This window comes from Gossypium raimondii, chromosome 7 (genome assembly GCF_025698545.1).
Source record: "Gossypium raimondii isolate GPD5lz chromosome 7, ASM2569854v1, whole genome shotgun sequence".
Lineage (NCBI taxonomy): Eukaryota > Viridiplantae > Streptophyta > Magnoliopsida > Malvales > Malvaceae > Gossypium > Gossypium raimondii.
The window spans coordinates 40279457-40295293 of record NC_068571.1 but is presented as its reverse complement, the minus strand read 5'-3'; the positions used below and the strand labels follow the sequence as shown (position 1 = coordinate 40295293).

The following is a 15837-nucleotide window of genomic DNA, read 5'->3' as shown; positions in this document are numbered from 1 at the left end:
ATGTTGATTCTTTATTTTCTTTTCTTACTCTGTTTTTGCCTTACAATAATAGCAATACAGCTTGTTCGGTTTTAAGATTTGGCTGTTGGTAATATGCTAACAATATATCGAGGCGAGAGGTGTATTTCAGCAACAAGCAAGTAACGTAGACGCAAAGCGTTGGTTTAGATTTTGAAACCAAGCGAACAAATACATACATGTAAAGAAAACAAAGGGACTCGTAATTAAATTTAACCAAAATGTCTAAGTATATGGTATAAATGAAATTACATATTCCATTGCAGAAGTTTTTAGAACTGCAAGAAGCTGTCTCAAGTAGTCATCCATTCTAAGGCCGAAAATGCTCTCTTCCTTTATGTACAATACGACAACCATCGAACCCAAGTCTTAAGGAAGACATTAAAATAAAGCATATCCCATGCCCCTCAATCAACCTTTCACTCTAATAATAATTAAAAGACAAATTACGAAACACAGAATAACACCCCTTGACTTGCTCTTTTAAGGCAACTGCTGCAATACGATGGCGACTACAGTTTTATCTAACAAAATCAGAAATCAAATTCGCCTGTTGCCTGCAAATAGATAACATCACAAAAACTAGGGTTAGGAACAGAACAGACAATACTGAAAAGGTGAAAGCACCAAAGAGAAAAAAAAAAAAGCCATATCAGTGACATGCAAACCTTATTAAAGAGAATGTCTTTATTGTTTATATGCATGATGCCATCCTTAAGTGTGCACTTCCATCGGCTCTTTGTACGAGTCACCTACAAAGAAAAACATATTATGTCATCATTTCTTGCCAGCATGAACATTATAACTTGTATAAATACAATATGAATAGGTCATAGGCAGCAATGATGCATGCTGCACAAGAAGCAAAATCACCTTGTCAAATTGAGCCAAAACTAGATGTTGTGTGTTCAGCTCCTCTCCCTGGTCCACATCATCCAAATCATCTTCATCGTCATCATCTTCATTCAATGGTTCATCATCGTCATCATCTACTATATCATTTTGGGGAGCAGGGGCAGGTGTTGAAGCCTGAAGGTCTGGCCAGGAAACAAGAAAAGCAGGTCAACCAAAAAACCAAATAGAAGATGCAATCCTGAATTCATCCATTGATTCAAGTTACCATTTGGAGCTGGTGTGTTCACCACATTGTAGTCTTCATTAACAACTCCTTGATAATTGTATATCTTCAAGGTGAGAGAAGAAAATCAGAAGGCAACAACATTAAGTTAGCCAACTCTCCAATGATAAACAAAGAAAAATGTCCATTTCCATACCACATGCACAAAGTGACACTAAGTCGCAGAATTACACAACAAGATTAGGAATTCATCTAAGAAAGTCTATGATACTTACATTGGGAGTAGAAAGCATATCTTCGTACGAATCAGGAATTGGACCATCCAGTTGAGGAATCTTTGATGATGACCTAGCTAACTCTGCTAAGAACTTGCTTTTTGCAGTGGTTGTTGAGTGACGTCTATCCAGGAAATTACCACCCCTACTTCCCTGAGATTAGAAATATATGATTAAAAAGGGTGTATAATCCATTAATAATAAATTCAAACATTACAACATTGACTCTGGTACAGGAGTACCCTTCTGGTTTAATTAAAATAAAAAAAATTTCCTCATAAATATTCATCAAATTATACATAGTTCAGAGCTTAAACTATATTTGTTTTTGCCTTTTTATTACCATAAAAGGTAAGCGAAAAATGAAAATAATGCAGGGGAAAGAGTACACGGTATGTCTGAAGCAGATCCAAGTATCTAACAATAATGGATAAAATGATTTAGGCTAACAGATAAAAGGAATTCATATAAGTGAAGCTAAACAAATCCTCTTATATCACTGATCTTAAAGACTTGTCACATACCATCTCTGAAGAGTTTTAACCTTTGAGAACATTCTGTGTCAGATCAAAATCTAATCAACAACACATCATTTAACCTTTGAGAATATTCTTTTCTGATTCATAGATAATAACTACAAACCTAAAACCCGTACCTATAAACATAAGACCACCATAACTCCAATACTGTCCAGAATCAGAATTTCCAGGATGAGATTGATCTGTTTCAAGTACTATTAATAAACTTATCCCTACTCTATTCTCCATTTAAATAGAAGAAACTAGCCATACTCCTACCAATCACCAAATAACCAATATTTGATCAAAATAACATGAAGCCATCACAAAGGAGAACAATAAGCAGTGCAAGTTAATCAGATTAATCTTATAATTCTCATTTCAATATTAGCATTTTAGCCAGATATAATTAACAGATAGCTTTCTATCTGCCAACAGCTTATCAAGTGATGTTAGATTAAGTTGGAAAACTCTCACCTGCATAAGTAAGACCCTCTGCAGTGATAACAGCCAATGGGTAGAAAGCATGTAATTACAGTATTTCCAAGTTTTGCAATATCAAATCAATGGTTTAAATTACCATGATATTTTAATCAGGCTGTAACGTCATAGATTCAAGAATCCTTTTTCTTGCCCCGAAGAAAATTAAAAGAACAAAGGATTCTATAACTTTCTGGGGAAGGAAGGCAAATCCATGGTCCACAAACAATGCTGAACATGATATACAGGTACTAAACAAGAGAACAACTAACCTCTGCCTTTGCAACTTCAGATGTAGCATCTCCAGCTCCATCTTGTTGGGGTATATATCCACCATTTTGATATTGTGCAAAATCCTCACGTTTTCTCTTTCCAGATGACATCATAAAGAAGTCCTGGAATTTTCTCCGTTATTAAAATTAATCACCAGCTTAAGTAATACCAGTTCATTTAGATGGGAACAAGGATTATTGAAGGAAACATATCCCAAACAATTCAAACCATTGGGATTTGAAATCCTTTCTATGCGACCCAGAAGTTCACCCAAACCAAGAAAAACAAGACAATCTCTATGCATTGTGATGCCACTCAAAACAGTAATCACCTGTGTCAGGGGTTGATTAGAGGTTCCCCTGTCCACCTCCTCCCGCCCTTCCACATAAGCTACAAGAAAATGGAAGTGAATATTAACAAACCATAGTGGGTTAAAACTAATTGCTCTTTTAATGTTGTCATACTAACCAACATTAACATCAACACTTAGTGGGGTCCTTTGATTTGACCAAGGAGAAGGAGATTGCTGCATAAGGGGTAAAAAAAGAATACATCAGCAATAAATCTACAGCAATCTCAAAAAGCTACGTTTCCTTTATGTGGCTAGTAGGTAATTGCAACCGCCATAACACAATGTCGCATAAATGAATGTGACACTAACAGAACATTACTTACCATATACGGGCTTGGCCTTCCACCTTTTATGTCAGCATTACTGCCATTATCATTCACGGGAGTAGGATAATCACTACCTCCAGTAGGGATGTTATACATAGAACCATCCGCACTACCCGGCAGTGGTGTAGGAACTGGTGTTTGCAATGGAGTCTAGGCAAGCAAAAATCTCACATAAAAAATATCACAAAACAAGAACATCCACCATGATTTATAAATTCATAAAAGCACTGGAAACAGAACTAAATTACCGGAGGGAAAAGCATATCAGCTGTAGGAGTTTCGTATTCCTCCGTCCCTTCATAAGGAACATTAAGATCGTGCACAGGAGTAATTGCGCTACCGGGAGTAGGCTGCTTCTGCGAAGACCTCTCTATCGGACCCAATATTACTCCCGCTTGCATCATCTTCGCTTCCCAAATCTAAAACCCAACATCCAAGGCAATCAATTCAACTATACCAGCTCCATTGAAATAAGATCAATAAAAAACCCTAGTACTTCAATCAGATCAAATCCAGACCCGAAAGGAGTACTAAAAATATGTATTTTCCCCCTAAAATAATGAAATCAAATACTAAAATTTAAAAAAAATATATAAAAAAGAAAATAAGAGAAGGATTGTGTACTCCTTGGAGTTCGTTGAGGACAGCTTCGCCAGGTCCACCGTTGTTGATGAACTCTTCGCGAACCTTGTTGATGACGTCTTCGATGACGTTGATGTAAACCGAACTCGTTGTGGTCGAGGCCATTTTTTCACAAATCTTCTATCTACAGCTCCTCCTCCTCCTTTCTCCTCCTCGATTCTTATGTGACTTCTTCCAAACAAAGAAATGTCTCGGATTCTTCAGTTTTCTCGGGAAAGAAAATATTAGGAGAAAAGGGAAAGGAGCATGGGATTGGGATTGGGATTGTGAAGCTTAAAGAACTGATCGATCAGATGAAATTAGAGAAGGGGGGGTCTTAGGGTTTGAAGAATCGGAGCTGAGAGAAGAGAGAGAAAGTGAGAGAAACAGAGGAGCGGACGAGAAAAGGAGAATAAAGACTACAATATAAATAGGTTTGCATCCGATTATAAGGAGTGAGCCACGTGGCGTAATCTCAAGGCCTCTCTCCAGCCTCTGTAGTCAGTACAATTTTTTTGGTCCAAATCTATCCTCAGTCCATGTACTTTGACAAAAGTTAGGATTTAGTCCATGCACTTAAAAAGTTAAAACCTAAATGTTGTTAATTATTTTTATTTGAAAATCTCAATTCAATCATTAACATAGTTAGTATTGTTCATCAAAATTTACCAACTCGGCAATGAAGTGGCATAATGTTGACAAAAAGAATCATTTTAAATTAAACAAAATTTGACAAAAAATAGTAACAATATTAATGATAGGATTAAGATTTTAGTGTGAAAAGTAGATATCAAATTCTGTAAGAACACAGGGACTAACAGCATATTAGATGTAGTAATATAATGGAAAGGAAAGAGGAGTTTGATCACCGTCCACGTCCATTGGATACTCACTTTTGTCCATATATGGGGGAGACACATTTTTATCTCTCTTTTTAACTTCAATACAAAAGATTGATTTGGTTACAGTTAAATAGAGAAAAACATGGCATGGTTGAGCACATTTCTTAACCCTGTTTGTGCTTGGTTCCTGTGGAGTGTGGACCATGGCTATGGGAGTTTGTGTTTGGTGAATGGATGAAGCCTGAAACAAATATAAAGTGTTGACGGTCGGATCTGTCATTTTCTGGTGGTTCAACATATAAAATCTAATGTGTTTCCTCAACGACTGGTGTTCGAGTCTCCTTTAGTAGATAAAACTCTGACTACGTGGCTCAACTCCATTTGCTGCCTTTCTATCACCTTTCTCATCTGGATAAAACGCAATTCGATTGCCATTAGCCACAGAGATTGACTAGTATTAACAACTAAATGGACCTTAGATAAGCATAGAATTGGATTGAAGGAGAGAGTCGTCCCTTTGCTTTGAGTTGGAACAAATCCATGGCTCCATCTCTCACCTCCAATTCCTTTCTCTTAACCACCACGCCCCGCTCAAGGGTAAACCTCAAGTACCAAAGGCTCGCAGTGTTTGCCAAAGGGTCCGGTCCCTTCTCTCCATTTCAGTTCGGGAAAGCTAAAGACAACCCTGAAGATGGTCAAGCTGAAGATACAGGCAATTCTAGTCCTTTCCGCTTCGATTTTGGTAAGTTACCTGATGTTAAGACTTTGGTCCCCGTCGTCAGTAACCCTTCCTCGGGTTTATCGTTTGGGAACGTTAGAAGAAAAGACCCAAGCACTGTATTTGTGGCTGGCGCAACCGGCCAGGCCGGCATTCGCATTGCGCAGACGTTATTGCGCCAGGGTTTCACCGTTCGTGCTGGTGTGACTGAGCTTGCTGCTGCCCAGGAGCTGGCCCGTCTTGCTGCCCAATACAAGGTTAGCCACAATAAGCTCAATTTGCTAGTATGATTAGAGATTTCAAATGGTGTCAAGGATGCTTTAAATTATATATCAAATGTCACTTTATGGAGATGATATATATAATTCATAGATTTAAGGATCATGTAAAGACCTAAATTTGATCTATCAACACTAACCTTCTGTCAGCACAGATCATATCCAATGAAGAATCAAAGCGTCTCAATGCTGTAGAATCCACCTTCCAGGATGCAGAATCAATAGCCAAAGCAATTGGCAATGCCAGCAAAGTAGTCGTCACGATCGGCCCTGGTGAGAACGGTCCCACTTCTGCGGTCTCTGCATCAGACGCTGTGCAAGTGATCCAAGCAGCTCAACTAGCCGGCGTAGGCCATGTTGCAATAGTGTATGATGGTAACCCAGGGAATGGTTCTACTTACAATGTGCTCGATGGTATCACGTCCTTCTTTAGCAACCTCTTCTCTCAATCTCAACCACTGAGTCTGTCCGAGTTCTTGCAAAAAATAATCGAAACTGACGTTAGCTACACGTTCTTAAAGACAACCCTGACAGATGATTATTCGGAAGAGAGCTCTTACAATGTTGTGGTGTCAGCTGAAGGAAGCATTGGTACAAACGACTACAAAGTAATGTAACATAATGTAATGTAATGTATGCAGTTTTGTCTGTTCCATTGTAAAAAAAAATTCTTTCTCGATCAGAATCTCTGTTTGTCTCAATATTTTTGAAAACTTTGTTCAGGTTGCGAAATCCCAGATAGCATCTTTAGTGGCAGATGTTTTCTCCAACACAGCAGTGGCAGAAAACAAGGTACATTCATTGAATCTGTTCTTCCTTCTCATGTTGATTTTTTATTACATATATATATATGTCCTAATGGTTGCTAAATGAGGCAGGTTGTGGAAGTTTTTACTAGCCCATCAGCTCCATCGAAGAGTGTAGACGAGCTTTTCAGGTAAATTGCTTGGGGACTTGAATTGAATTTTGTTACTTCAAATAGATGTTATAAAAAGATGTTATATTGGTGGGCAAAAACTATGTTGTAATTGATGTTTCTGTTACTTGCTTTTAAGTGCTATTCCTGAGGATGGAAGAAGGAAGGCGTATGCAGAAGCCACCGCAAGGGCTAAAGCTGAAGAAGAGGCAGTATTAGCAGCTGAGAAAGCTCGTGAGGCGGCCAAAGCAGCGAAGAAGCTAGAAGAGGAAGTGAAGAAGCTTTCAGAGCAAGAAGCGAAGGCTGCTAACCTAGCTGAAGAAGCCCAAGAGAAAGCACAGGTAGCAGGGGCATCAATGGAAGACCTGCTAAGTAAAGCAAAAGACTTCAGATCAGGACTATCTTGGGAAAAATTCAGTTCCCAAATAGCCACTGCAGTTCAAAAGGCTCCAAATGAGGAGAAGCCTAAAGTCCAGATAGCCACAGTGAGGGGAGAAGCCAAGGCTAGAAATCTACCGTCACAGAAAGCCAATGTGAAGCAAGCTCCAATATCGTTTTCCCCATTGCCAAAGCAAAAGGAAGCATCGAAGCCAAAACCAAAACCAAAGGCAAAAGAGGCAGAGAAAACAGAAGTGAGGAAGGTGTTTGGTGGGCTGTTTCAGCAAGAAACCATATATGTCGATGATGACTGAGAGACAATCCTTTCAAACCAATAACTTTGTGTCGACTCTTTCGGATGTTTTCTTTTTCTTTTTTTGGTGCAAATATTGTCCTATTATTTGTGTAATAATTGTTGGGAAGGCTAATGTTACTTGTTCTTGTCTCCTAATCTGAAAAATAATTTTTCTCAGGCATTGCTTTACTCGAAACCTAAGTGAGTAGATGCTGACAACAATTCTAAACACAAACTATTGGCAAGTATTAGTCAAAATTTTTATGGTAATTAAATGAAACCTGTTATAATTGTTCTATTGTATAGGTATTTTCAGAACATCCATATTCACCTTTCCTTGCCTTTGTCGGATATAAACCCCAAGGCTGAAGTTGTGTTAATATATATTTAAAATTACAACAAATTTGTTACTATTAAATGATTTTCAAGGGTCTTATGAGCTAGATTCCGTTTTGGACAATTTCTTTTTGCTATACAAATCTCTTTCATCTTCGCTAAACAATTTGATTATTAAAATATCAAGTTTAATTATTATATAAGAGGTGTTTATACTGGTGTCGGGCTGGATTTGGAGTCATCATACTCCTCTAACCTTGGTCGAATTGTGCCCATTTGGGTTGAATGTTGGTATGATATTAATATAATTAATGTTTGTTTAAATTCGTTTATATTTGTAAATAATTAATCTTATTTGTTTTAAGCTCATTTTTTAAAAAAAATAATTTATACTATATTAAATTAATATTTAATATGTATTTTATTAAGATTACAAACATAGACACCCTAAGGCATTCTTTAATGTTTATATTACAATATTATAGGTTTAATTTTTACGCGATACAAATGATATAGTATGTAAAAATAAAATAAAATAAAACAATATATTACAATATTGAAAACGAGTCAGATTCAGGCCGATCTCGGGCATTGAATATTGAAGCCTAAGTTTAACCCATATTTTAAATGGGTCTTATTCTCTTGTGTCCATTTTTTGAGTCTAATATTTTTGTCCAAAGCTTCAAATATTAGGAAGCACTTTAAACTTGAGTGACCAACTCTTGAACAAGTTTATATGATATTAATAGTGCAGACAATATATCAAGTTCTCCTTATGAAATATAAAATAAATAACTTTTAAATATCATAGGTAATTTTTTATATGGATTAAAATTTTATAAAAAAAAAAAACTATAGTACTGCCAATAAGGCCTTGGCACTATTAGCAAAAGTTGAGGTACTAGTTTTATCCAGTTCTTGTTGGATTGGCATGGCCTTTGTCAATTTCTTCATTCGCTATACATTATATTGGTTAAATTTTGTATTTTAATCAATCAGATGTATTGTAACAGACCGCCTGACGGAGTCTTCATAATTGGTTACTGTTTGGCTTGTAGTTGGTAAAATAAGGATAAAGGAGTAAGTAAAGTGTTTATTTTAGCCAAGTATAGTATTCCGTATATACGCCATTTGGAGAACTCTTAGGTTTGGCGAGTTATGTGGTTTGACAGGCTCTTTTATTGAGTATCCTCCTAACTCAGATGTCTTGGGTGAACTCGTTAAGTTTGTAGTTGTTTAGATTTGTTTATTATTTCAAAATTATGGTTTGGATAATTAAGTTGAGATTTAGTTAGAACAGAACTAAACTACTATAGATGATAAGACTTAAGTTATGTTAAGTGCACTTAATCACGAGAATCAATAGTGTTAGTGGAATTATTTGACTTTTTCACTAATCTTTGTCTCCGTGTTTAAGTAAATAAGGCTAGCGGTGGTCTTTCTGAACACCTTTCCGTGTTTAAGTAAATAAGGCTAGCGGTGGTCTTTCTGAACACCTTTACGTTTTTTTCTTCCTTGATTTTCTATGAAACTCTTTGAAAACCTAAGTTCAGAAAACCTCTTTAGAGTGAAGGTTCACAATATTCAGCTAACTTATACGTTAGTACCAGCTCACTGGTAATTACTGATGAACCTTAGGTTACTCTCAAAGTTATTTACGTGTTTCTCGTTCTGCATGTATAGATCTTAGTATAGTGTGAGAAGAAGGAAACTTCCTGATTCTAGACTAAGTGTTGTTGGTTCTTGCATGCATGATCAAATTGATAGATTGATGATATGATATGTTTAATTATCTTCATTTTAGCTCAAGAAGCTAATGAAGGTCCAAGCGATAGAGACAAGTGACCTGCTTTGTAGATTGTGCTAGAGTTTTTGGTGAGTTCTTTCTTACTTCCATGTGCTGTAATTTTTTTTTATTTTATAATTCGTGTAAGGTAAGCAATCCTCCTTTGTAATGGATGAAAGATGTTGTGTGGGTAATGGTTATCCAAAGTCTTCAATATGAGTGCAACCTGTCTGTAAGATAAAGTAAGCGTCATTCTTCATGCTTAAGCCACTACCATTTGCTTCTGATATGATATGATATGATATGATATGTGGTGATGCAGATGAGGAGATATGTTTGTGTAGCCTCCGGTAGGAAACTATATTGCAAATTGGATTGGCAGATCACGATAAAACTGTTAGAGTATGCCCAAAGATCAATCATGAGATGGTTGTAATAACATACTTGATTTATCATGTTTATTAATATAAGGCGTTACCATTATTATTTCAGTTTCTTTTCTGTGTATATAAATAAACTGTTTTATAATAATGTCCTGAGAATAATATGATTATTCTTAAAAGTTCCTTAGTCAAGTATTATTGTTGGATAGGACAACGATAATGCATTAAGACTAACATGTAGTTGATTGATGATAAAGAGTTGTCATTGATATGGAATGTCGAATCATTACATGAATATGTGTGTTAGAGAACAACATATTGGGTGACCCGTTATGAGTATGTTTCTTGGATTATTATGTAATTGTCACGACATTACTCATAATGATTAATATTTATATGATCCTCGGACTTGAGATCATCATAATCCCAACATCGTGAGTTGTATATTTTGATATAGTCAAGCGTACAATGGCGGTTGTTCTATAAAGACGATGTTGGATATACCACAATCTATGTAGAGGGATATGGTTGGTCGATATAGGATAAGTCCCTCCTACATAATAGGAGTAATATCTTAGGCCACTTGATTAAGTGAGACTAGAAATGCATGGCCATGCTCAAATAAGTTGATATTAGATGTCATACTTATTTGTATATCGTAATCCGCTTAAGATATCAAGGAACATGGAATGGACAATGCAAGTGTGACTATTCCATGACTTGTGTCCAATCCGAGATAAAGGACTTAAGGATTATTGCATAAAGGTTAATCATAAAAAAGGTTATGTCGAATCATGATCTCTTGTGACTTAGGTAGCAATGATGCATTGCTAGATGCCACTCATTGTTTGTAGCATTAGAATCATTCTAGTGTTATCTTGCTAACGTTACGAGAACCTCTGAGGTCACACCCTATAGTTGAAATGAACGGAATAGACCATAGTTGGTATTGTTTTTGGGGTCACTTGAATTAAATTAATTATAGAATTAATTTAATTCGGTAATCAAATTTCCAACACATTATGTACAAGGTTGTTGTATGTATAATGAAGACATGAATTTGGTTAGCATAAGAATTCAAATAAATATATGGTTTACCGAACTTATATTATAATTAATGTAATTATAATTTTCGGTATAAAAATATTATTATATTTATTTAATTCCTAAAAACCCTAAAACAAAAGGATATATATATATAATCCCGTTTTTCTTTGTTTGAGCCTAGCAGCCGTCAAAGAAAAATAACTCTCAAAACTGTTTTGGGGATTCCTTCCGTTCGTAGTCAACTGGGTGGATTACGTAGAGGCCGGGATCATGATAGATTGCGGCTTGGTTCGATAGCAGATCAGACTACTCGTTGTTGAGGTGTTGCTGTCTACTCTGAATAAACATTAGGTAATTTCGTAACCTTGATCACTCCGATTCGTTCCTCACACATGGATCCATGGTTAGGGTCGCCGATTTTATTTTTTTTTGCTGTGCCGTAGGGGTGCCGGCGATCCAACAAAAACATGCTATTTTGAATGAAAATGATATGAGGAGTTAATGGGGAAAACGTATGTGAATATGACTGAATGATATGCTTTTGATTCTGGGTGCATGACTAGCATGAAGATAGATTTGTCTAAGTTATATTAAGTTGGTGTACAATATACGCCCGAGTGAGAAGCAAGTTAGCGTACTGAGTCTGTATGTGTCTTGTATACGCCATTGGGCGTACTATGTGTATGTGTGTGAATCCTTCAGAAAGGTTCAGATGTAATATCAATAATGTTATGTATGATTTCTTTTTGGAACTCACTAAGTTCATTTGAACTTACTCTGTTATCCTTTTTCCTTCTCAGGCTTGCTGACTGAAGGAAGACTTTGTAAGAAGGATTACGCCAAAGTGTTGCTTTTATCATGAGCCAACTGCTTTGTATTTGTATCATGCATGACTCGTGGGAGTGACACATAAGAGCATTTTGGAAATGATTTGTATAAAGAACTTTTGTTTTGATAATGATTTGTTTTATAATACTTTTATTAAGTATTATTAATACATGATTTTAAATTAATACATTTTGTTTAATGAAATTATTATATTTACACTTATATATCAAAATTGCTTGAATATTATTTAAACTATTAATGATTCCATTTAAACTGAGTAAAGCAACAACTATCAAATGATTTATATTTATAACTTTATAAAATTTTAAAAGCTTCCGCCAAAAATGTTTTGAAGTTAGTTTGATTTTAAGTAGTAACACACCATACTTGGATCCTATCATAGGGTCGAGTTTGGTGTGTTACAAGTTTGGTATAAGAGTTAAGGTTGAGTCGATTATCGAAAAACCAAAGGTTGAGTCACGTCCCATCATACATGATACGCCTCTGACTAAGTCCATGTGTGTGTTAAACTAATCTGAATTCTTTTGTAGTGCTGAAAAAAATGCCTGAAGGATCTAGAAATGTGACTGGAGAAGAAATGCACCTACAGTTAGTCAGGGAACTGCTGGAAATGCTTTTAGGAATGTTTTATTTATGATGATGACACAAATGTTCGACCAGTTTATGGGAAATACTTAAGCGCCCAGCCTCATCAACATCAGCAACCACAGCCAAAAGTGGTTTGTCCAGGACAACCTGCACTACCAGTTCCGGTTGCAACTGCACCTAAAGTAGACCCTGTGAAAGAAATTCGAAAGAGGGGTGCTAAAGAATTTATAAGTGATTAAAAATTTCCATCATTGGTTGTTACTGTGCTAACATGGATGTTAACTATCATTAAGTCAATCGTCATGATGTTGACATAGTGATCTACGTCAGCAAAAATAAAAAGTATTTAAAAAATTAAGTCTAGAATGAACTTAGACGTCCAATTGTTTAAGTTCATTTGAACTGGACAACTTTTTGACTAGATTCATTCTAGTTGTAGTTTTCTTTTAAAATTAAAAAATTAAATAATGTTTTACAAATTTTGTAAAACATTGTTAAAATATAAAAAGTATTAATAAAAAATAAAAACAAAAACAAAAAGTAAATATTATTTAAAAATCGAGTCTAGAATGAACCTTAACAAATGAACATCCAACTTCATTCTACATGAGTTTTAAATTACAAAAATTTTAAAAATTATATAATTTTAAAAAATTATAAAACATTATAGAGAAATAAAATTAAAAGGAAAGTATATGTCTATATATGCTAAACTAATATATATATATATATATATATAGTTTTTCATTTTATGCACATGTTTGACCATAACTCTTAACTGTATTTTTGATATTATAGTTTTATATCGTACATTGAAATTAATAGTTGGTATAAAAATGGTCCTGAAAGTATAAAAACCAATACCAGAATTAACAAATTAGATAAAAAATCCAATACTAAAATTTCAATTCGATACTATTAATTTGTTAGAAAAAATGAAAAACTATTAATTTATTAGAATTTCAAAACATACTTAAAAAATTTACAAGAAAAGCAAGAACCTCCATTTCTTGTTTTTATTTATTTATGTTTTATAATGTTTTACAAAATTCTAATACTTTTTAAAATTTGGTATAATTTTATATATTCAAAATGAATTTGGATAAATGGAAGTCCAAATTCCTCAATGTCCATTTACCTGTATTCCTTTTAGGCTTGAATTTTAATTAACTTTTTTAAATTTTTAATTTTTATAAAGTTTTACAAAGTTTTAATAATTTTAAAAAATTATAATTAAAAATAATGTTTAGAATGAATCTAGATAAACCGGTGTCCAGATTTAAAGGAATTTCGACATCCATTTATTCAAATTCATTTTGGACATGAATTTTTTAAATATTTTTTTTTGAATATTTTTTACTGGTTTGTATCATGATGGCTAACTCAGCGACAGTTAATGACCATATCAACAAAATAATTATCAATGGCGAAAGTTGTTGATCGAAAAGCTTAATTGATGAATTTTTAACGTTTGAGGCTTTATTGAATGTTTTCTTCACGGAAGAACTTAATTGATTTTTCGAAAAAGTACATGAATTTTTTTACTACTTTAACCTATAATAAGAAATATAAGTTTTTTTATAAAAAAATATAATTATAATTGCAATCAATATAGTTTGAATAGCTACAATCATAATTTATAATGAAAAATCAAACTAAACATCAAAATACATTGAAGAGAGTTTACACATGATGGCATGATTCAAATATAAAACTTCAAAATTCACATGTCTCTTTTACCACTAAACAAAGACTTTATTAGCAATAAATAAAATATAAAGTCCTATACTTTAAAAAAAAAAAAGAAGGTAAAATTCAAAATTTATAAGGAAAACTATACAATTGGTGGCTCAATTTTCATAAGTTTTCGTTTTGGGCATTGAAAATAAAAGAAATTGCAAATTGGGCAATCGTCGTTAACAATTATTTTCATTTTAGTCACTCAACTTTAATAAGTTTTCATTTTGTGTACTCATTTCATCTTTTCTTTTAAATTAGAATTAATTTTATTTTTTTCTAGTAAAAGGAAAAGGCTCTTGGGGTTTTATAGGAAAAACTTTGATTTTTATGAAGAAAATTATTTTATCATTTTAATTTATTTTTTCTCTTTTCTTTTTATAATTAATTTAATTTTTTGAGTAGAAGGAAAACATGGTATTTACATTAAATTATTTGGTTTTTATAGAAAAACAATTTAATTTTTTCCTTTTAGAAATAAATTTCGTTTTCTCCCAATAAAAGGAAAAACCTAAAGTTTTACTTCGGTTTTTATTTTTATAATTAATTTTAGTTTTATTCAATAAAAGGGTTGTGTTTCTTTAGGGAAAAACTGGATTTTAAGAAAGAAAAATGATTTTTACTAAGAATTGAATTACACAAAATAACTTGGGTTTTATCTCCATACTGATTAACTCAATTTTTTTATAAAAAATCAAAAGACAAATTTTATTTTGAGTTATTAAAATTTGGTGATGAAAATGAAAACAATTGTTAACAGCAATCCCAATTTACATTTTTTTTAAATTTTCGTTAAACATCTAATAAAGATTACAATACCATAACTAATGTAATTTTAGTCATTTAATTAATTTAAATTAACAAAATTATAAATTTAAACTTCAAAATATGATCACTAAATTATAAAATCAAATATATCATATTAGTGTAGGCAGCGATGAAAGGATGGGTGGATTTGGATTTTCTATTTATCCCTCATAATTTGGTTTGGTTACATCTTAATTTTGGATTCCACTTTGTTTTATCCATTTTGGACATTATTTGATAAATTTTCATTCTTTTTATAATATTTAATTTTCAAATAAATAAAAATCAATCATTTTATATTTTATTTTTAAGTTATATTCACTTTTTAAATAAAATAATGTTTTGACCCTCTAAAATTAAAATTGTAGTTTAATATTTATTTTATGGTGGGAAGGGATTTACATCTTCAAAATTTGAACTGCGAGTATTAAGGACTATTCCTTATGTAATTAGTATTTTTAGATCAAATTTGAATAACAATTGGAAATTTAATCTAGCCTGAAACACTTCTTAAAAACATTGCATATTAAAAATTATTTTTATGTTTTCTTAATGTATTTCTAGAATACCCATAAATAACATATATTATAAGGTTTCTAAACAATTTATTTACTTTAAATAAATAAATAAATTATAAATATATATGAATATATCTTCCTACCCCTCTCTTTCCTTCCATCCTTTAGTGTGCTTTTGCCTCCTTAAGAAATGAGAATTTCTAGAAGCACACTTCAGGATAGTAAAAATTTGCCTAAAGAGAACAAATTCGAATTATGCTCTCCCAACATGGTACAAAGGACCGTGCATGATTAAAATATAAAAAAATTGCATTTTATGTCAAGACTTGACATAGCTTATTGGATGACTCGTGTGAAGGCATAAATTGAAATTTTCTTTGGACATCCATTGGTCCCACGAGATTTTGCCACCCTCAAG

At 33.3% G+C, this 15837-nt stretch overlaps 2 protein-coding genes across 2 annotated transcripts; one reads left to right on the top strand and one right to left on the bottom strand.

The window, feature by feature from the left end:
- Nucleotides 1-200: 200 nt before the first annotated feature.
- On the bottom strand, nucleotides 201-4356 carry LOC105791568 (transcription initiation factor IIA large subunit). The gene is made up of 11 exons (XM_012619682.2): nucleotides 3945-4356; nucleotides 3569-3739; nucleotides 3318-3470; nucleotides 3111-3168; nucleotides 2974-3032; nucleotides 2642-2764; nucleotides 1372-1524; nucleotides 1139-1202; nucleotides 892-1055; nucleotides 687-770; nucleotides 201-575 (listed from the first exon to the last, which is right to left on the bottom strand). Exons 1-11 carry the CDS (start codon nucleotides 4065-4067, stop codon nucleotides 552-554), a joined length of 1176 nt encoding a protein of 391 aa, XP_012475136.1. The 5' UTR covers nucleotides 4068-4356; the 3' UTR covers nucleotides 201-551.
- Nucleotides 4357-5227: 871 nt separating this feature from the next.
- Nucleotides 5228-7545, top strand: LOC105791575 (protein PLASTID TRANSCRIPTIONALLY ACTIVE 16, chloroplastic). Its single transcript, XM_012619694.2, has 5 exons — nucleotides 5228-5758; nucleotides 5935-6387; nucleotides 6503-6571; nucleotides 6658-6716; nucleotides 6835-7545. Exons 1-5 carry the CDS (start codon nucleotides 5324-5326, stop codon nucleotides 7385-7387), a joined length of 1569 nt encoding a protein of 522 aa, XP_012475148.1. The 5' UTR covers nucleotides 5228-5323; the 3' UTR covers nucleotides 7388-7545.
- The last annotated feature ends 8292 nt before the right edge of the window (nucleotides 7546-15837 follow it).